This window comes from Trachypithecus francoisi, unplaced genomic scaffold (assembly GCF_009764315.1).
Source record: "Trachypithecus francoisi isolate TF-2019V2 unplaced genomic scaffold, Tfra_2.0 Lachesis_group16, whole genome shotgun sequence".
Taxonomy (NCBI): Eukaryota; Metazoa; Chordata; class Mammalia; order Primates; family Cercopithecidae; genus Trachypithecus; species Trachypithecus francoisi.
In genome coordinates, this window is record NW_022681461.1 from 91,168,132 (window position 1) to 91,191,360 (window position 23,229).

Sequence of the window (23,229 nt, forward strand, 5' to 3'; positions counted from 1 at the left end):
GATCTCCTAACCTCGTGATCCGCCCGTCTCGGCCTCCCAAAGTGCTGGGATTACAGGCTTGAGCCACCGCGCCCGGCCACCTCCCAAATGTTTTAAACCATGGCAAGTCTCTGAGTAGTTCCTGTGTAAATGGTGATACAGAAAAAGTAATTCTACTAAAAAACCATTCTTAATAGCAGTTACAGGTATTTGTAGAGGAGATCTCGGTATCAGATGCGTGTTTTAACTGGTTTATCATTATCTTTCTTTTTTTTTCTTTTTTATTTCTTTTTGAGACAGAGTGTCGCTCTGTCGCCCAGGCTGGAGTACAGTGGTAGGATCTTGGCTCACTACAACCTCCACCTCCCTGGTTCAAGCAATTCCCTTGCCTCAGCCTCCCGAGTAGCTGGGATTACAGGCGCCCAGCTAATTTTTTTGTATTTTTAATAGAGATGGGGTTTCACCATGTTGACCAGACTGGTCTCAAACTCCTGACCTCAGGCAATCCTCCCGCCTCTGCCTCCCAAAGTGCTGGGATTACAGGTGTGAGCCACCACCACGCCCGGCCCTTTTGGGTCTATTTCAACCTTTGAACTTATCTGGGGGTGGGGCAGGCATTTTCTGGAGAACTTTGAATTTCAGAGCTGGAAGGCACTTTACATTATCTAGTTCAGTCTTTTCATTTTAAAGGTGTAAATGCTGAGTTGCAAAGAGATTGACTTGAATAATGTTACACAGCTAGTCAGTTACTGATAGGGCTGGACTATTTGTACTATAACACTACTACTTTATAGCAAAGATTTATCAAAAAGAAAACAGCTCTCTGCATGTGTCTAAGGACAGGACTAGTATTTGTTGTTTGTTTTTTCCCTTGTTTTCTTTTTCCTGATGATAATTGTGAGGTTTGTTTTTCAATATCAATCTCTGGTAACCAGAAAATTAAGTTAGCTAAAACATGCAGCTCTGAGAAGTCTGGTTAAGAAGATTCTGCTATATTTAATCATTTACGTTTACATTTGCGCTTGCCTAATACTTGGATATAGTTTATCACAATGAATACAAATATAGGGATATGGCTGGTTTGGGGCGGTAGATTGCTGGCCCAGCCTTAAGAAGACCAGTTCTGTCCTCACTCTGCCCTCACCCTGTCGTTAACTTTCTGTGTGCCTTTGGGTAAGTCACCTCCCCTTTTGTGCTTGTTGTAAAATTGTAGATGTGATGAGCTTTAAAGGCTCTCTTCAGCACTGCAGAGCTGCGTGTAGGCTTCAATATTACAGTGATGAATTGCCCTCTGTTATGCTTGTAGTTAAGAAGAACTTAGGGGGTAGAAGCTGCTGCTTTTGGTTGCCTATGAGAGTAGTTAATGCACATAGTGAAAACAAAACCCAGTTATGAAGTTCAGTTGAATGTGTTTTCATTTAGGCCTGTTAATACAGTTAGTAATTCTTCCCAGTGTTAAAATCTCAGGCTTCCTCTTGTGAACCCTAAGGTCATTGAGTTTGAGAGAAAACAAATGGTAGTTGGCCGTTCTTCCTATGTTTACATTTCTGTTAGGCACTCAATTGTTATTTTGAATGCTGTGCCAAGTATCCTAAGACAGCCAAAGAGTTCAGATTATGTTAAACATGCGTATTTTCATTAGGCTTCTTTGGTGGCTTACTCCTTTCCTTAGTACCTGTTTTAGCAGGTTGGTTGTTACTGACAACTTACTAGTATTATATATTATCAGATGCCCACACATTTAGGGCTTGAAGTGTGCAGCTATTTACTGCTGATTTGGAATCCTTCAGAGATAGCAGAATTTTAGTTAGAAATTTGTCTCCTGAATTTATGGTAAATGAGTTTGTATCATACCTGCTATGTGCCCAGCACTGTCCTAGACTTTTAATCAATTCATGTAAGTCATGGCTTGTGCTCTCAAGCAACTTTTGGTCTAGAAAGAGAAGCAAAGCAGTGTGGTGTGTTATAATAGGTGTATGCAGAGGTCTGTGGCAATACAGGAGTAGTCATCTAAAATTGGGCTATTAGGTCACAGAGATGAGACTCTTTACTCAAAATTTCTAGCCACACTTAATCACAAGCACTTAATCAGATTTAAACTTTTGGAGACAGTCTTGTCCTGTTGCCCAGGCTGGAGTGCAGTGGTGCGATCTCAACTCGTTGCTACCTCCACCTCCCGTGTTCAAGTGATTTTCCTGCCTTTTTTTTTCTTTTTTCTTTTGGAGACAGTCTTGTCCTGTTGCCCAGGCTGGAGTGCAGTGGTGCGATCTCGACTTGCTGCTACCTCCACCTCCTGTGTTCAAGTGATTTTCCTGCCTCAGCCTCCCAAGTAGCTGGGAATACAGGCACCCGTTACCACGCCCAACTATTTCTTTTTGTATTTTTTGGTAGAGACGGGTTTCACCACATTGGCCAGGTTGGTCTCAAACTCCTGACCGTAAGTGATCCATCCACCACAGCCTCCCAAAGTGTTGGAATTACAAGCATGAGCCACCATGCCCGGCCTTTTTTGTTTTGTTTTGAGATGGAATCTCGCTCTGTCGCCCAGGCTGGAGTGCAGTGGTGCAATCTCGGCTCACTGCAACCTCTGCCTCCTGGGTTCAAGTGATTCTCCTACCTCAGCATCCCGTGTAGCTGGGATTACAGGTGGGTGCCATCATGCCTGGCTAACTTTCTGTGTTTTTAGTAGAGATGGGGTTTCACCATGTTGCCCAGGCTGGTTTCAAACTCCTGACCTCAAGTGATCCTTCTGCCTCAGCCTCCCAAAATGTTGGAATTACAGGTGTGAGCCACCGTGCCTGGGCCAATGTGTATTTAATTTGGTTAATAAAGAAACAGTTGTTTCCAAACCATTCTCTTATTCCAAATTTTCTTGTGCAGGAAGCACAGGGGAGAAAAAAGTGTCTCATGTAAACTGTTGTGCTGAATTTCTGTTGTCCTCAACTCTTAGAGATTGTTGGGAGAATCCTTGCTGTTTATATGAGTGCTCAAACTCCAGGAACAGAAACTAATCCTCCATGTGATACAAATCAGTGTAACATTCCCAGAGTTTGTACTTGAGGGGCCAGAATTCTTAGAGGCTGCTAGCATACTTAACACTTGGGCAGGGCTAACTCACTGGGAAACTGCCTGACATGGTCAGAGGTTCAGGTGTGCTTGTGGACCACACAGAACAGCCTGAGAGTTTGTAGCACATCACAAAGCTTGGTGGACTTCCCTGTGTAAGAGCCAAAACTTTGTTTAAGATGCGGGAAAGACGGAAGACAAGGATTGGATTCAAGCAGAATGCACATGAGAAAACAAAACAACTCAGGGACTAAGTGCTATGCTGTGTGGGAACAGCTCTGAAGTTCCACATCAGGGTGAATGGTTTGAGCCTGATAGTTGAAAGGGAGAAGAATCTGAATACATTTTTCCCTAGGCTGTCATTTCAGGTGACATGTTAAAGCTGTGGGTTGATTTGTAAAGAGAAGTGTTAACTAATAGCCTTATGGTGTATTGTGACACTCCTTGAGATAAGCTGGCAGTCTGAAGTAGTAGACTGAAAAACTGGATTAAGGAGTTGTTGGCTGGCTTTTCAGAGAGCCGCATGCCTCCTTACTTTAGAGGAGTCTTTTACCAGCTAGTTCTCTCTCCCCTTCACCATCCTCAGGTGGTTCTGACTTGTGGTTTGATTCCCATGTCTTAGCATGGACTGTTTGCTTTCACTCTCTCTCATCCCAACTCCAATTTATTCATAAGCATCTCTATACCAGTGTGAGTTCCATTGCTTTCATACATATGGTGACCAGTTATCCAAACTCAGATTGTGTAGAAGGTCTGATGAAGGAATTTAGTTGTAGAATTATTAATATGAAAAAGAGTGCAACAAATAAGTATGCAATTAACAACCATTATTGAAAAGAAAAAAATTACATGAAACCATATTGCCTCAAAATTGGGGCACATGGCCACCAAATCTACTTTGTATGACTCTTGTCTTTATCTTTACCATGTTCACATCCTCTGCCATGTTCAAATTTTCCCAGAAAGCATTTCATGATCAACTTCATTCTACCTGGATTTTTTTCTGTTCTTTGGTTCCAGTACTTGCTATTTATTGCTGATAGGTTGTCTGTAAGTATGTACCTTCTCTGTCATTCTAGAGTGGAAGCATCATGTCACAACAGACTGTCCCATCACAAAAGAGGGTGAAGTGTCACCCTTGTGGATGCTGAACCCTAGTGGGACACGAGGTGTTCTGGATCCCCTAGCATAATCCAGGAGATTTGAGCCTTTGTAGTCTATGCAGGATTTGCTTGAGTCTGAGGGATAATGGATTAACCAGAATCTCTGGCGATCACTGATGGGTCTCAAAAAAAAGGAGAATGGCTTTTAAAGCTGCAGTATGAAGCTATTTTAAATTTTCCGATTACTAAAGAGCACTAACGGCATTTTATTTGAGGGGTGTAGTATTCCCTTATTTATTCAAATCTTTTGTTTGTTTGTTTGTTTGTTTGTTTGAGACAGGGTTTTCACTCCTATCACCCTGGTTGGAGTGCAGTGGTGCGATCTCAGCTCACTGCAACCTCTGCCTCTTGAATTCAAGTGATTTTCCCGCCTCAGCCTCCCAAGTAGCTGGGACTACAGGTGTGCACCACCACGTCTGGCTAATTTTTGTATTTTTGGTAGAGGTGGAGTTTCAGTATGTTGGTCAGGCTGGTCTCAAACTCCTGACCTCAAATTATCTGCCTGTTTTGACCTCCCAAAGTGCTAGGATTACAGGCGTGAACCATCGCACCTGGCCCTTTGTCTTGATTTTTAACTGAACTTCCTGTTTATCGCCCTTTTTTTCCTTCAGCTTTTAAGTTTCAGGGTACATGTGCAGGAAATGCAGGTTTGTTACATAGGTAAACGTGTGACATGTGATATGGTGGTTTCCAGCACAGATGAACCCATCACCTTGGTATTAAGCCCAGCATAATGAATGCTGTAATCTTCCTGATGCTCTCCTTTCCCCCCAACCTCCAACCCTCATTTTTTTTCTTGAAACCCTTTGCCTTTGGTTTCAGTGAACTGTTATATCCTGATCATTCACTGTCCTTTTTTTAAATTACTTCTTTTCAGGTGCTTTCGTGGCTTTTTCTTTGTCCATGTCCTAAATCAAGAATGGCTAGCTGACTGTCAAGTCTTGTTTGCAGATGTTTTATTGGCCCTCAGAGTGTTTTGAAAACATTATTGTAGTTGCTAACAATAAAAATATTTAAAATCTGAATGTATGGCCTTTTTGGGGAAAAGATGACCTGGCTGCACTTAGGTGGCCATTTTCCTGTGGCAGTGATCATTAGAGCTCCTCTTCTGGGAGGGGAACGGGCTGGCTCCAGCCTGCTTGGTTCTATCTAGTGTGTTCACTCATTCATTAGCCAAAAGTTAACTGTAGTTAATTTTGCCTCTGTACATTTCAGTTTGCAACACCTGTCTTCTGTGTATATTCACCAGGTTCTTGTCCATAACCTCCTGTTTTCTCTCCACTCGCTCTCCCTGATCTGATCACCTCTGTTTCTATTAGTCATGGAAACCAGATGGATGAGTCTGTTTACCATCCTAAGTATTTTTTTCGGTTCAATGGTTATGCCTGCCTTTCAGTGTTTAAGTTCATTTCTTTTTGCATTTTAATTACATTCTTTTTGTTGCTTTCTGGTCTATATGGTTTGATGGCTTGAAATAATTTTCCAACATTTGCATGTTAGTTAAGTCTTTATCTATTTGTAATGATTCCTAATTGTCATTTTGTCATTTGAGTCTTCTGTGTCCCAACAACTGAGTGGTTGTTGTATTGTGCATATAAATAATATAAAGATAGAATTGCTTTGTTTTTCCTTTTTAATGTAAATATATAGCATTGACATTTTTCTCACGCTTAAAACTTTCAGCCATTGCTTTAATACCTTCGTGTGAAAATTGGTCTTTGAGGTGGATGCTCTTTTTCCCTATAACCCCTTTTTCTGTCATCTACTAAAGCTCCAGGCACAGACATTTCTCTCATCCTGCATCCCTCAGTTCCATCAGAGATTTTATTATCTGGTTCACAGTGTTGCTGTCCCCATCCCAAGTCTTGCCATCACTGTGCCTGCGGACAATGCATTTAATGTTTCACTCTCTAGGAGCTTAACCTATATGGAGATAACAAACATACTAAAAACAGTATGATATTTAAAAATAGCTTTTTTTTTTTTTTTTTTTTTTTTTGAGATGGAGTCTGTCGCCCAGGCTGGAATGCAGTGGTCAGATCTCAGCTCACTGCATCACTAAGCTCCGCCTCCTGGGTTTACGCCATTCTCCTGCCTCAGCCTCCCGAGTAGCTGGGACTACAGGCGCCCACCACCTCGCCCGGCTAGTTTTTTGTATTTTTTAGTAGAGACGGGGTTTCACCGTGTTAGCCAGGATGGTCTCGATCTCCTTACCTCGTGATCCGCCCATCTCGGCCTCCCAAAGTGCTGGGATTACAAGCTTGAGCCACCGCACTGGGCCAAAAATAACGTTTTAAGGCATCCATAGAAGTAGCATAACCCTGTGTCTGAAACAAAGCCATAATTGGGGGATGGACACCTCTTTTCTCCTAGGTTCATGTTTCCTTGTGGAGGGACATCACCGTGTAATTCCCTTGGCCTCTCTTTGCCCAAAGGAGGACTTACTAATCTCATTGAAGAACTTGGGCGAGGAACTAGGCAGGGCTTAGGAGCCAGCCACTTGTAGCCTATTCTTGGAAGCTGCAAATTTTCCAGAAACAGATCTTCATGTGGGTAGACCTATGGTTTTCCAACTGCTACTGTTATCGGGTAAGCGAATTGCTCAATTCCAGAATGCAATTTTAGGAAACCCATTGTTTTTGTGTCTTTATTTTTATTTATTTATTTATTTATTTTTTTGAGATGGGGTCTTGCTGTGTCACCAGGCTGGAGTGCAATAGCGCGATCTCGGCTCACTGCAACCTCTGCCTCCCAGGTTCAAGCGATTCTCCTGCCTCAGCCTCCCAAGTAGCTGGGACTACAGATGTGTGCCACCACACCTGGCTAATTTTTGTATTTTTAGTAGAGATGGAGTTTCACCATGTTAGCCAGGATGGTCTCGATCTCCTGATCTCATGATCCGTCCGCCTCAGCCTCCCAAAGTGTTGGGATTACAGGCGTGAGCCACTGCGCCCGGCCCATGTCTTTAATTTTTAATGTATTTTTAAAATATGAGCTTTATAATAAAGCTGACAGTTTGGTCACTATCTATTTGACTTTTTTGGTCATGTTTCTCACTTATTCCTGAAATGAGTAGGTAGGTGGATGGAGGGAAGGGATTTTATTTAATGAACCCCCCAAGCCCCAATAGTAGTCATTGCTAAAAGTTCATAGGGGAGATGATACCATCTAGCTTTTTTGAGGTTTGAGTTGGATATTGAGGGATGGCAGAATTGAGGTAGAGTTTTAAAGATGGGTCTAATAGCATGAGAACATTCAGTCAGATTATGGTGAGTTCAAAGAATAGGAAGTTGACAGCCGGTTTGAGCTAAGGCTTTGGCAAGAGTTGGTAGTGATGGGATTAGGAAGATTGGAATGCCTGATGGACAAATTTGACTTTCCCCCACCCTTATAAGTAGGATAAAGCTATTGATGATTCCTATGTAGGGAAATGACAAGGTTAAAGTGATGTATTCATAAAGAGTTATCATTAGTGTCTAAGAATAGGCTAATATTCAGTGATAATAAATAGGTTTATAATCTAATGATTCACTGTAAATCAGTTTGGAAGTACAAATGCCTTAATATACTAGAAAATAATCTTTCTTAGAAGTTGTCATTCCTTAAATAGCTGTGATTTCTTTGAACAGAAGGTCAATTCCCAGGCTAATTTAGATGGACTTGAAGGTGTCATAGAGCAATGGTGTTAACTCCCCAAAGCAAGCCTTTTTGAAAGAAGTGTACAAGTTGTTGTTGTTTTTAATTGAGGAGCATGTATATGAATGCATCTTAGACCTTTGTAGTGTTTGGTGAAATCCATCCTAGGTGATATTATATTATTATCAGTATTTTAAAAGATTTGGGGCCAGGCGCGGTGGCTCACACCTGTAATCCCAGCACTTTGGGAGGCCGACCTGGGTGGATCACGAGGTCAGGAGTCCAAGACCAGCCCAGCCAGCATGGTGAAACCCTGTCTCTACTAAAAATACAAAAATTAGCCAGCATGGTGGCACGTGCCTGTAATCCCAGCTACTCAGGAGGCTGAGGCAGGAGAATCGCGTGAACCCGGGAGGCGGAGGTTGCAGTGAGCCGAGATCGTGCCACTGCACTCCAACCTGGGTGACAGAGTGAGACTCCATCTCAAAAAAAAAAAAAAGCTAATTTTGTAACCCGGAACAGATGAAAAGCCTGCAAAATGAAATTATGTAAATTTTATCTTTCACTTAGCTGACATTCTTGGAGAGTTTGTGTTGCATATAAACATCTGAGCTCTGCCAGGTTGGACAAAGGCCTTTTTGTAACCTTAGCAGTACATTACAAAGTAGAAAAGGGTATGCTCTTTTTCCATTGAGCTTTTTCTTTCTCATCTTTTCTTCTAACACCCTTTTTCTTACCAGGACCCTATTCTCCCACTCCATAGTCACTACTGGGGTTAAAGGAGCCATGCTCAACTTAGCCTTGACTGTGTTAGATTGGCAGGCAGGTGGAGTAAAAATGTGTCTGCCCATGGAGTATTCAAGACTGTCAGACCATGAGGCACTTGAGGTGGGGAAAAAAAAAGTGTTGCATAAGAAGGTTAAAACTGACCTTGTGATCCACACAGGTTGACCTCCCAAAGTATCTGAGATTATGTAAGTGCCTTGTATGAATAATTTTCATTTTAGTTACACAACTAGTGCTTTTTTTGGTTTTGTTATTGGTTTTTAATTAAGCAAATAGTGCTTAATATTGTAGAAGATGCAAACAATACAAAATAGATCAATGTGTCCCCAGTTCCATTGTCCTTTTCAAGGATAATTACTGTGAGCAGTTTGTGTATATTTCTAATCTCTGTGTTTAGATACAGGGCCTTAGTATATTTATTTATTCTGCAACTTGGTTTTTTTTCCACTTAATATATTTTGGTAACTTTTCCATGTCAGTAACTTTTTCTTTTCTTTTCTTTTTTTTTTTTTTTTTTTTTGAGATGGAGTTTCACTCTTGTTGCCCAGGCTGGAGTGCAATGGCACGATCTCGGCTCACTACCACCTCTGCCTCCCAGGTTCAAGCGATTCTTCTGCCTCAGCCTCCCTAATAGCTGGGAATACAGGCACCCGCCACCACACCCAGCTAATTTTGTATTTTTAGTAGAGACAGGGTTGTGCCATTTGGTCAGATTCCTGATCTCAGGTCATCTGCCCATCTTGGCCCCCCAAAGTGCTGGGGATTATAGGTTACAGGTGTGAGCCACTGTGCCCTGCCACTTTTTCTTTTTTTGAGACAGAGTCTTGCTGTGTTGCCCGGGCTGTAGTGTAGGGCATGATCTCAGCTCACTGCAACCTCTGCCACCTGGATTCAAGCAATTCTCCTGCTAGGTAGATTTTTCCTTTGAGTTGATTTACTTGTATTTATATTTAGGCTTACTTGCGTCATCTTCATAAAGAACCGAGAGTTGATGAGAAGATACTTTAGTTGTAAGATACGTTGAGACAAAACCAAATACATTGTATGACTGGTCTGATGTTGGTTGAGGAGTGGCATCTTTGATAGTAAGATTGACACATGAATTCTCTCCCTGGTCCTGCCCTGCTCAGCTGCAGTGCCAAGAGCAAGAGTGAAGGAAAGGGCTGGCCACCTGCCACTGCAGCCCGAGTGGCCTTGTTAAGCAGCCACTCATATCCTATTTGCCTCTTCAAATGTTTATCTGCATAGAATAGCTAAGAAGGGAAAAGGAAGGGTCTGACCTTCGGCTTCTCTGGTGGTAGAAAACTGCCTTCTCTGTTTTAGAACTAGGAAGTCAGAAAACAGCTTTCAAAGATTACTGACTCTCGTTGCCATGGCAAAACTTAATGATGGATGATTATCCATTTTATATTACTTATACTTATGTTCCTATTCCTTTTTTTTTTTTTTTTGGAGAAGGAGTCTCGCTCTGTTGCCCAGGCTGGAGTACAGTGGCGCAATCTCAGCTCACTGCTGCAAGCTCCGCCTCCCGGGTTCTCGCCATTCTCCTGCCTCAGCCTCCTCAGTAGCTGTGACTACAGGTGCCCACCACCACGCCCGGCTAATTTTTGTATTTGTAGAAGAGACAGGGTTTCACCATGTTAGCCAGGATGGTCTCGATCTCCTGACATCATGATCCACCTGCCTCAGCCTCCCAAAGTACTGGGATTACAGGTGTGAGCCACCGCACCTGGCCTATGTTCCCATTTTTTAGTGCTAATCTGATTGTAAGTGTTTTTCTTTTCTTTTTTTTGAGACAGAGTCTCTCTCTGTCGCCCAGGCTGGAGTGCAGTGACGGGATCTTGGCTCACTGCAAGCTCCGCCTCCCGGGTCCACACCATTCTCCTGCCTCAGCCTCCTCAGTAGCTGGGACTACAGGCACCCGCCACCACGCCCCGCTAATGTTTTGTATTTTTAGTAGTGACGGGGTTTCAGCATGTTAGCCAGGATGATCTCAATCTCCTGACCTCGTGATCTGCCTCGGCCTCCCGAAGTGCTGGAATTACAGGCGTGAGCCACCGTGCCCAGCCACGATTTTAAGTGTTTCTTGCTATTGCCTCTGTAAATTATATATTTTCCGCAAATAATAGAAGGAAAATGGGTATAAATGAATCTAATATGGTAATCTAGATTATGCTATGTGAGTCTGTCATCACTATTTTAATAATGGGCAGTTATCTTTTAGAAAAGGAACTGAATGGCTAAGCTGTTTCTAAACCGAATTGAGGTCTCTTCTTGTTTGGATTATCACTGTTTAATGTCAGCTTTCCCATTGAGATCATTTGACTTCCCTAGATATTTTTGCAATGCACTTTCTCAATATTTTACTTTTCTACCCACTCTTTACATTTTTGGCACCTCACTTACCAAAACATCCTGCTACAACTTAATTTTGATAAAAGCCTAATTTAAATGAAAGGTTTATCTATAAACTTCATTACACAACTATGAATATACACGCAGAGTCTATCCTTAATATTAGGTCCCTACAGCCTCATATAGGAAGCTTAACATTTAAATGAATTGTTTTGCCATTTTGAAACAAATGCTTTTTTAGGAAATAAAAATCTATAGGTTCTCATGGATACCAAAAGAGTTGCAAAGAACTAGATTAGATCTGTGGTGTATAAAAACTTCATTCAGTAAGGCCAAGGCATGTTCAGTGTCTTTGAACATTTAACAACCAGTACTAATCATTAACTATTGTTTTTTTCAAAGTCAGTTTCTCCCTCTAAATGATGCCTGTTATTCAAACAGCTATATTGACTTCACAGGATAATATAAATTATTAGAGTAAATTTCTACGTAACTTTTACTTTTTGTTTTGGAATACAAATAATTCTTAGGTATAGGTCACATCTCATTTAAAAATTACTACTTTCGTGTTTGCTTTGCATTTCAGCTTGCTAACCTCAAGTATGTTTAAGAATCTGCTTCATATTATAACCACTGTAATTTAGAGTAAGACCAATCTCTTTTCTAAAAGTTTATTTTTAAAATAGGTAATATATTCACATGGTTCCAAATTTTAAAAATAGGAAAAAGCATACAGTGAAAAAAAGACTTTCTTTGATGCCTGTCCTGCTTCGTGGTTCTCCCTAGACTTAGAGACAGTGTGATCAGTTTCCATACGTCTGTAGCTCCACCAGCCCCACCTTTTTACACAGTGGTGGCCCACTATGCTTTGTTTCCACACATTGCTTTGTTTCTGTGACAGTATATAGTGGAGCTCATTCTTTTTTTTTTTTTTTTTTTTTTTTTTTGAGGCGGAGTCTTGCTCTGTCTCCTGGGCTGGAGTACTGTGGCCGGATCTCAGCTCACTGCAAGCTCCGCCTCCCGGGTTCACGCCATTCTCCTGCCTCAGCCTCCCGAGTAGCTGGGACTGCAGGCGCCCGCCACCTCGCCCGGCTAGTTTTTTTTTGTATTTTTTAGTAGAGACGGAGGTTTCACCGTGTTAGCCAGGATGTTCTCGATCTCCTGACCTCGTGATCCGCCCGTCTCGGCCTCCCAAAGTGCTGGGATTACAGGCTTGAGCCACCGCGCCCGGCCAGAGCTCATTCTTTATCAGTACATAAAGAGCTTCCTCTTCCCACCCACCCTCCGCTTATAGTTGCAGAGTATTCTCTTGTTGGTGGGCATTTAAACCTTTAAAATAATTGATTTTACTGATTCTGTTGAGCAAATATTGATTGAGTACCTGCTGTTTGCCAGGCACTGTTCTTTCCACTTGGGATATAATGTATAAGGCAAGGGAATTTCCTGCCCTCATGGAGCCAAATCTAATCTTGAGAGGCATGCAATAAACCATGATGGGTAATTTGTATACACATCAGTTTGAGGGCCAAGTGTATTTGTGAGATGCACTTTTAGGATTGGAATATCTGGTTTAAAAGTTATATGTAGGCTGGGCACGGTGGCTCATGCCTGTAATCCCAGCACTTTTGGGAGGCTGAGACGGGTGCATCACCTGAGGTCAGGAGTTCGAAACCAGCCTGATCAACATGGAGAAACCCCATCTTTACTAAAAATACAAAATTAGCCAGGCATGCATAGTGGTGCATTCCTGTAATCCCAGCTACTTGGGAGGCTAAGGCAGGAGAATCGATTGAACCCGGGAGGCAGAGGTTGTGGTGAGCCAAGATCACACCATTACACTCCAGCCTGGGCAACAAGAGTGAAACTCCATCTCAAAAAACAAAAGCCCCTCCCTTCCTCTCCCCTGCCTTCCCTTCCCCTGCCCTCTCCTCCCCTCCCCTCCCCTCCCCTCCTCTCCCCCCCTCTCCCCCCCCCCACTTAGAGGCTCCGTTTGTCGCCAGGCTGGAGTACAGTGGCACAATCTTGGCTCACCGCAATCTCCACCTCCCAGGTTCAAGCCATTCTCCTGCCTCAGCCTCTGAGTAGCTAGGATTATGGGCGTGTGCCATCACACCCAGCTAATTTTTGTATTTTTAGTAAATATGGGGTTTCACCATGTTGGCCAGGATGGTCTCCATCTCCTTACCACGTGATCCACCTGCCTCGGCCTCCCTAAGTCTGGGACTACAGGCATGAGTCACCGTGCCTGTCCTAAAAGTTATATGTATTTTTCACTGAGTGATTTAAGTGCCAAATTATTATTTTTAGAAGATGTACTAGTTTATATATCTACTACTAGCAATGTTTGAGAGCCTGTTTTTTTCATACCTTCTCCAATATAGTGTGTTATCAAACTTCTTGTTTTTATTGACTTGGTGGGTGACAAGGTATATCTTGGTGTCATTTTTACTTTCATTTTTCTTTTGAGAAAAGCTTAACATTTGTATATCTCGAAAGTCATTTATATTTTCTTTTTCTTTTTTTCCTTTTTTTTTTTGAGGCGAAGTCTCACTCTGTTGCCCAAACTGGAGTGTAGTGGCACAATCTCGGCTTACTACAACTTCCGCCTCCCAGGTTCAACCAGTTCTCCTGCCTCAGCCTCTGGAGTAGCTAGGATTACAGGTGTCTGCCACTATGCCTGGTCGCGAACTCCTGACCTCAAGTGATCTGCCTGTCTTGGCCTCCCAAAGTGCTGGGATTACAGGCGTGAGCACTGTGCCTGGCCCTGTTTTCTTTCTAAAAATTTTTTAGATTTTAATTTTTGTGGGTACCTAGTAGGTATATTTATGGGGGTACATGAGATATTTTGATACAGGCATACAATGCCTAATAATCACATTAGGGTAAGCGGGGGTTATTCATTACCTCAAGCATTTATCTTTTGTGTTACAATCCATTTATACTGTTTTTAGTTATTTTAGAATGTATAATTAAACTTACATTGACTATAGTCACCCTGTTGTGCTATCAAATACTAGATCTTACTCATTCTATTTTTTTTGTACCCATTAACCATCCTTACTTCCCCTACCCAACCCCTCCTCTGTCCTCCCCAGCCTCTGGTAGCCATCATTCTTCTCTCTTATCTTCACTGTGAATATCAATCTTTTCTCTATAGTAGAATCACAGCAGCAATTTACCTTCTCATCTTATTTAATATTTAGGGAAGATATTAGAGATTTAAAGTATTTTAGCCTAAAGATTTGAACTCCTATAGCTACTAAGTTGTAAAATAAGTGTATTATGTTTAGTTATCATAAATGGTAATAGTGAAAATAATAGTTATAATAAATAGTAATGAATAGTGATGACTCATGCTTACCGTATATGTAGCTGGCATTTTCTCCTGAATGGCTGAAATAGTATTATTTGTATTTTTGTTTTGTTTTGTTTGTTTGTTTGTTTTTGGCTATGTCGCCAGGCTGGATCTTGGCTCACTGCAGCCTCCGCCTCCCGGGTTCAAGTGATTCTTCTGCCTCACCCTCCCGAGTAGGTGTACTGCAGGCGCATGCCACCACGCCCAGCTAATTTTTGTATTTTTAGTAGAGACGGGGTTTCACCATGTTGGCCAGGATGGTCTCTATCTGTTGACCTTGAGATCCGCCCGCCCGCCCGCCTGCCCGCCTCTGCCTCCCAAAGTGCTGGGATTACAGGCATGAGCCACCGCGCCTGGCCAATAGTATTTCTTTGAATTTTACCCTTGTCCCTTGTAAAATGGGAAGTTATGAATGGATAAGAAAGTTAATACTCAGCTGGGCGCGGTGACTTATGCCTGTAATCCCAGCACTTTGCGAGGCCGAGGCAGGTGGATCTCGAGGTCTGGTGTTTGAGACCAGCTTGGCCAACATGGTGAAACTAAAAATACAAAAATAAAAAATTAGCCAGGCGTAGTGGCACACCCCTGTAATCCCAGCTACTTGGGAGGCTGAGGCAGGAGAATCACTTGAACCTGGGAGGCAGAGGTTGCAGTGAGCCGAGATCATGCCATTGCACTCCAGCCTGTGCAATAGAATGAGATTCCGTCTCAAAAAAAAAAAAAAAAAGAAAGTTAATACCCAGATTAATATTAAGCCATGGGAGAATACCCAGTAAATTAGATTGTTTATCTCACAACCGAAGGAGAGGACCACTGTGATAATGTGATATAATAAAACATGTATATTTGTTCTTCATCCCGAATTCCTGGCTCAGAGGTTCTAAAACCCTAGGAATTTCCTGAGTGATTAGGGTTAGAGGAGCGCCTTATCTGTAATAAACTCCTTTCAGCTATACCTGAGTTTCTGCTAATGAAGTGATTCTTCGTGGGCCCCTTGATAGCTTCTGGATGAGGGCTGGTGGTTGCCAAAGGAACACTTCATGCGATTTGAGTGTTGGAACTTTCAACCCTGCACCCCTCCAGAGAGAGGAGAGGGGCTGGAGATTGAGTTACCAATGGCCAGTGATTTTTATCAGTCATGCCTACCTAAGGGAATCTCCATAAGAATCTTAAATAATAGAGTTTAGAGAGCTTCTGGCTTGGTGAAGACGTTGAGGTGCTGGGAGGATGGTGTGCCTAAAAAAAGGGACATGGAAGCTCTGCCCATTCCCCTTTCCTCCATATCTTAACCCCATGTACCTCTTTCATTTGGCTGTTTGTCTTTAACCTTTATAGTAAACCAGTAAACAAAAGTGTGGTCATGTGCTGCATAATGATGTTTTTGTCTAAGAGGGACTACATACATGACTGATCCCCTGAGATTATAATACTGTATTTTTACTGTACCTTTTCTATGTTTAGATGAATTTTGATACACAGATACCATTGTGTTATGTTATAGCCTCTACGGAGATCATAAAGATGACCAAGGCTCAGTCTCAGCAGGGGAAATTGAATTTATGTATATAAAAAACGTCTCACAGACAAATCAGAGCCTTGACGTGAATAGAAGTGTTAATTGTAGTACCATTTCTCGAATTGTTGTGTGCCAGGCACTGTGCTATGAGCTTTTTCATACATCTAACTTTAATATCTCTCAGAACAGCTCTGTGAATTACCTATGTATAAGTAGATAATATCATTCTCATTTTACAGGTGAGGAAGGCATATGATTTGTTAAGTGACTTGCCTAAGTTCACATAGTCTGTAAATTCCTGAATTGTATTGAAGTCTGACTCCAAAGTTCATTCTACTCAAAAAATGCCAGAGGAACTGTAATATATTGCTGGTGGAATTGTAAATGGTGCAGTCAGTTTGGAAAACAGTTCGGCAGTTCCTCAAAAGGTTGAATGGAAAATCAAATGACCCAAGAAGAGAAATGAAAATAAATGGTCACACAAAAACTTATAAATGGGCCGGGCGCGGTGGCTCAAGCCTGTAATCCCAGCCCTTTGGGAGGCCAAGACGGGCGGATCACGAAGTCAGGAGATCGAGACCTTCCTGGCTAACCCGGTGAAACCCCGTCTCTACTAAAAAATACAAAAATACAAAAAAACTAGCCGGGCAAGGTGGCGGACGCCTGTAGTCCCAGCTAATTTTTGCATTTTTAGTAGAGACAGGGTTTATGCCATGTTGGCCAGGCTGGTCTCAAACTACTGAACTCATCACCCGCGTCAGGCTCCCAGAGTGCTGGGATTACAGGCATAAGCCACCATGCCCAGTCGGGAGGATAAGATTCTTATGAATGGGAGGATCACATCACAGCTAAATGTTTCAGCTCTCTTGTACACTTCAGTGAACTGGATGAACAAGGCCGTTCAATAAAATGTAATAGCCACATGATTTTAAATTTTGTTAGTAGCCACATTAGAAAGAAAACTTGAAATTATTTTTAATATTCAGTCCAATATACCAAAATATTTCTACTGTAATATTAAGATACTTCACATTTTCTCATACCAAGTCTTTGAAATCCAGTGTGTATGTTACATTGACAGTGCATCTCAATTTGGACCAGCCACATTTCAAATGCTCAGTAGCCACATCTGCATAGTGGCTACCAAGTTAGATGGCATAGGTCTAGACCAGAACTATGCAAAGCTACCTGGTTTCTAAAGAACTGAACGTTACTCATGATAATCCCAAGACAATTTACTATTATTGCATGCCTTAACAAACTACAGTATGATTTTAAAACATTCTGCATATAGTTTAATGTAACTTTCGTTGCTATAATACATTAGAAAATACTCATTTTTAAAGCAGTCTGAATTTCTCTGAAGCTGCCATAGATAACATTAAAAAACAAAGCTCCTTGTCAGTAAATTTTCAGATATATTTGCTTGAATTCACAGCTATTTAAATTGGGCCAGGCACAGTGGCTCCCACCTATAATCTCAGCACTTTGGAGGCCAAGGTGGGTGGATCACTTGAGGTCAGGAGTTCAAGACCAGCCTAGCCAACATGGTGAAACCCCATCTCTACTAAAAATGCAAAAAAAAAAAAAAGGGTCGGGCATGGTGGCTCACACCTGTAATCCCAACACTTTGCGAGGCTGAGGCAGGCAGACCATGAGGTCAAGAGATCGAGACCATCCTGGCCAACATGGTGAAACCCCATCTCTACTAAAAATACAAAAATTTGCTGGGTGTGGTGGCGCATGTCTGTAGTCCCAGCTACTCTGGAGGCTGAGGCAAGAGAATCCCTTGAACCCAGGAGGCAGAGGTTGCAGTGAGCTGAGATCGCACCCCTGCACTTCAGCCTGGCAACCCAGCGAGACTCCGTCTCAAAAAAAGAAAAGCCGGGCGAGGTGGCAGATGCCTACTGTAATCCCAGCTACTCAGGAGGCTGAGGCAGGCGAATCACTTGAACCTGGGAGGCAGAGGTTGCAGTGAGCCAAGATCATGTCACTACACTCCAGTCTGGGCAACAGAGTGAGACTCTGTCTCAAAAAAAAATTCTTTTAAATAATCTGATCCTCATAAAATTCAGCATTCTGAAGAATTGGGGGTAGGAAACTTGAGCCCCACTTTGAGATGGAGTGGATTCCTCTTGAGATTTTCTACAGCACACATACTCTTGACCTTTTCATGTATCTCTGTCTCCTAATTTGGCAGGAAATACAGGAAAAGAAACAAGGAAAAGGCCAGGCGCGGTGGCTCAAGCCTGTAATCCTGACATTTTGGGAGGTTGAGACGGGCAGATCACGAGGTCAGGAGATTGAGACCATCCTGGCTAACATGGTGAAACCCCGTCTCTACTAAAAAATGCAAAAAACTAGCTGGGCGAGGTGGCGGGTGCGTGTAGTCCCAGCTACTCGGGAGGCTGAGGCAGGAGAATAGTGTGAACCCGGGAGGCGGAGCTTGCAGTGAGCTGAGATCCGGCCACTGCACTCCAGCCTGGGCGACAGAGCGAGACTCCGTCTCAAAAAAAAAAAAAAAAAAAAAAACTTACAAATGGATGCCAAAACAGCATTAGTCATAATATTCCCAAAGTGAAACAAAATGTGGTATATCCATATACTGGAATATTATTTAGCCATAGAAAGGAATGAATTGGTATGTGGTTCAATGTGGATGAACCTTGCAAACATTATGGTAGGTGAATGAACCTGATTACAAAGACCACATTAGTTTTATGATTCTGTTTATGTGAAATGTCCAGAATAGGCAAATACACAGAAGTTGGAGTAGTGGTTGTCAGTGGCTCAGGGAAGAGATAAATGGTCTTGAGGTTTCTTTTTGGAGTGGTGAAAATGTCTTAAAATTGTGATGATGGTTGTACAACTTTGTGAATATTCTGAAAAAAATTTAATTGTATACTTTAAATAATAATTATATGTGAATTGTGTCTCACTAAGGTTGTTTAAAACAAGACAAAACAAAACAAATCCGATTCTGAAATAGAATTTTCTGCTCTACATATCTAGAAGTATCAGTAAGCTCTTACTGTAATAGTAAATAAGTATGTGATCCTCACTTGCAGTCTTTAGCCTCATGTTATTTCTTCCCAACATTAATAATATCTTAAAATGTACTGTCTGAGGCTGGGCATGGTGGCTAATGCCTGTAATTCCAGCATTTTGGGAGGCTGAGGTGGGCAGATCACGAGGTCAGGAGTTCAAGACCAGCCCGACCAACATGGCGAAACCCGGTCTCTACTAAAAATACAAAAATTAGTTGGGTGTGGTGGCGTGTGCCTGTAATCCCAGCTACTCAGGAGGGGTTTTGTTAACCTTTGGTCCACAGTCATGTGCGCGTTTTATTTATGACTTCATATTTAGTATCTTCTTTCTTTCTTTCTTTTCTTTTCTTTTTTTTTTTTTTGAGATGGAGTCTCGCTCTGTCGCCCGGGCTGGAGTGCAGTGGCCGGATCTCAGCTCACTACAAGCTCCGCCTACCGGGTTTACGCCATTCTCCTGCCTCAGCCTCCCGAGTAGCTGGGACTACAGGTGCCCGCCACCTCGTCCGGCTAGTTTTTTTGTATTTTTTAGTAGAGACGGGGTTTCACTGTGTTAGCCAGGATGGTCTTGATCTCCTGACCTCGTGATCCTCCCGTCTCGGCCTCCCAAAGTGCTGGGATTACAGGCTTGAGCAGTATCTTCTTTCAGAAGGTTTTTCTAACTCCAAGATTATTTTCATTTTCTTTTTTTGAAACAGGGTCTCACTCATGCAGGCTGGAGTGCAGTGGCATGATCTTGGCTCACTGCAGCCTCTTATCTCCTGGGTTTAAGTGATTCTCCTGCCTCAGCCTCCCTAGGAGCTGGGATTACAGGGTTGCGCCACCACGTGTGGCTAATTTTTGTATTTTTAGTAGAGACAGAGTTTCACCATGTTGGCCAGCTTGGTCTTGAGTTCCTAACCTCAGGTGATCTACCCGCCCTAGCCTCCCAAAGTGCTGGGATTACAGGCCTGAGCCACTGCGCCTGGCTTCCAAGATTATTTAAAAAACTTAACATTTTTGTCTAAAACTGCCCTCATTTTTTATATTACATAGATATTTGACTCACCATTTTGTTTATGGTATGAAGTACAAACCAAAACTTTTAAAAATGGGTAATCTGTTGTTCAATCACTTATTGAATAGTTTGTGTTTTTATTGGTTAGAAAGGTAACTATTATTAAAGAGCAGTTGTTACTGAAAGGTAGTTTTTTAAGTTAACAAATGGATATATTAAAAATGTGTACATTTAAAGTAATAAAAACATTTAAAGTGTTACGTGATTGCAGATTAGATTGTTTCTTATATGTTTAGAATTTATACGACCAATTTTTTCTCGAAGTGTGTAGTCTGAAAAGGAATATAATATTTTTCCTCATAAATAAGAGTTTGCCTTATTGAAAGCTTGTGTTTGTGTAGGTAATGTTACTTTGAGAGCAGACCACTCGGTCTAGTGGAAAGAGGGGGAGTTAGCGGTTTGAATAATGGAGTTGTCGTTTTAGACCTGCTACTCTCTGCTGCTTTGTGTGGGTCAGCCTCTCTGGTTTGTTTTCCTCTGTTAAAATGCGTGAACAATAATCCCCACAGTGTCTACTTATGAGTATTTTATTAGATGGGATCATGGATATAAAAGCACTTTTAATTGGTAAAGCAGTTTAAATGTAAGGAATTACTGCATCTTAACCTTTCCTCCCTTTTTCTTGTAGGTAGTGTTGGTGCTTCTTTTCAGTGCCAGTCCATCCATCACGACCACATTTGTCATGATGACAGTGACAAGGTGAGGTTCGTGTTGATGTCTGCCATGGTGAAAATGCATGCCAACCTTACATTGCTGGATTCTCTTGCATAACTCTGGGCCTAGGGCAAGAAGAGTGTGATTTGTGGGGACACACTGTTGAGATGCTGAGGGCCTTGCTGGTTTGTGTGTCAAATTAATACAGAAAACCTAGAGCTGATTCCTCAACCTGAGGTGGGTTGGACTTTTGATCAACACTCCACTTTCCTACCTATGCCTCTGTCCCCATCATGGTGCTTCCTCTTATGCACAGCCTGAATGGATTATCTTAATATATGACCATGTGTTTCAAAGGTTGATAGCTGTCTCAGCAACTCATGTTGGAAATATCTTGGACATTACCTTTTGGTCCACTTTTGGCGTTAATTGCATTGAATTATGTTTTCTTCTTATACTTTACCTTCAAAAAAATTTTTTTTGCCTCTGTTTACAAAGGCCAATTTATTTTATTTTATTTTATTTTTGAGATGGAATCTTGCTGTGTCGCCCAGGCTGGAGTGCAGTGGCCGGATCTCGGCTCACTGCAAGCTCCGCCTCCCAGGTTCACGCCATTCTCCTGCCTCAGCCTCCCGAGCAGCTGGGACTACAGGCGCCGGCCACCATGCCCGGCTAATTTTTTTGTATTTTTTAGTAGAGACGGGGTTTCACCGTGTTAGCCAGGATGTTCTCGATCTCCTGACCTCGTGATCCTCCCGTCTCAGCCTCCCAAAGTGCTGGGATTACAGGCTTGAGCCACTGCGCCCGGCCTCAAAGGCCAATTTAAATATTGGGGATTGTCAGTTGAATCGATCTGGTTCATACACAAGAAGTCTACTTTGGGCCTGATATGTGTATATTTTAAATTATGTCCAAACTATTGGTGGTGGTTTCATTGTGTTTTTTGCTTTTGTTCTTTTTATCTCTAAAGAAACCTGATCTCTAGGGACTTTTCATACTCATCAGTACCCTGGATGGCCCAGCCCTTGCAGTAAATATTTCTGTGGGCTGGGTGTTGGGAACATCTGGCTGCAGATCTGGATGGACTTAAATTTAGTCTTTTTCATCACCAGTTTCCAGTGGCTTCCCTCCCATTTCCTGTGTGTTATATGCAGGAATCTGTCACTCCTTTGGTAGCTTCCAGTGCAGACCAATCTAAGCAGTCTTTTTCTCTGCTGTTTTGATCAAGAGCCTCCTCTCCTACTGCGTTGGAGCTGGATCAAGAAGTTGGTTGATCATTGGGATTTTCCAAATGGTTTCTTTGTTCTGTTTGTTGGTCTCTTTGTCTTTGTGAGCTTTGCTCAGACTGATTTCACTCTTTTTACAGGGAGTGGTAGCCATAGCATTCCAGAGTCTCCTTTATTATTGTACCAATCAAGAGGCATGAGTTTCATTTTTAACTTATTTCAAAGGCAAGCCACTGAAAGAGACTTCTAGAATATATAGTTGGCTACAGAAAATTTTGTATACTACAGATTTTAGAAATGAGCATTTGAAGTTAAGAGTGATGATAGAGGGATAAAGCAAAATCAGTTTAGGTTACTAATGTTACAAGTGATTGTGCATCATAATTATGAAGGTGCTTTTGGGTTAAATTTTTTTTCTTCTGCTAAGTGTGTTATGCTACTATCCATTTGTTCATTTATAGTATAGGAGCCAGACTGCCCTCCGGGTTGTCTCCAGACCTTAGATTCTAAAGATAAGCTTTTTGTCTATCTTTGCCAGGTACTTCCTGTCGCCCCTTAAACTGTTTTTGTTTTCTAATTTATTAATCTTTCTTTCTTTTTTTTTTTTTTTTGAGACAGAGTCTCGCTCTGTGGCCCAGGCTGGAGTGCAGTGGCCGGATCTCAGCTCACTGCAAGCTCTGCCTCCCGGGTTTACACCATTCTCCTGCCTCAGCCTCTTGAGTAGCTGGGACTACAGGCGCCCGCCACCTCGCCCGGCTAGTTTTTTTTTGTATTTTTTTTAGTAGAGACGGGGTTTCACCGTGTTAGCCAGGATGGTCTCCATCTCCTGACCTCGTGATCCGCCCGTCTCGGCCTCCCAAAGTGCTGCGATTACAGGCTTGAGCCACCGCACCCGGCCATAATTTATTAATCTTTCTATAGCTGATTTTGTGCTTTTAAGACAGGAGATTTTTCTGGAAATATGGGGGGAAAAAGGGAAAATAAGTTTAAGGAGTATTATTAAGGAATAGGAGATCAGCAGATTAAAGAACTGTCTGAAACGCCTCTCCTTCCTATCTACTATGTATATATTGATTGTTTCCTAAATGGAAATGGAGAAAATGGATTAGGGTCTCTTGACTATGTATTTAGCATTTATTCAACTTATTCAGTCAGCAAGTAATACTTATTGATTGGTAGCTCTGTGTCTAGGCATTTAGGGAATACAGCCAGATACAAAACAGATAAAGATTCTAGTATTAGCATTTTATAGTAAGTGAAGTGGATAAAAGAAAAGTTACAGACTACAGCCTTTTTTTTTCTTTTTTTGGGGGGGGGATGGGGTGGGGAGACTGAGTCTCCCTTCGTTGCTCAGGCTGGAGTGCAATGCACAATCTTGGCTCACTGCAACCT

At 42.1% G+C, this 23,229-nt stretch overlaps 1 protein-coding gene across 7 annotated transcripts in view; it reads left to right on the forward strand.

The window, feature by feature from the left end:
- RNF38 (ring finger protein 38) overlaps positions 1-23,229 on the forward strand; it is a 148,823-nt gene that overhangs the window by 41,982 nt on the left and 83,612 nt on the right. For 6 of the 7 annotated variants that reach the window (XM_033238091.1, XM_033238086.1, XM_033238087.1 and 3 more), the window contains exon 2: positions 20,586-20,656. The exons of the other annotated variant lie outside the window; for it this stretch is intronic. In XM_033238091.1, coding sequence (XP_033093982.1) covers positions 20,586-20,656 — 71 coding nt within the window. The remainder of the gene's footprint in view (positions 1-20,585; positions 20,657-23,229) is intronic. 7 annotated transcript variants of the gene reach the window in all.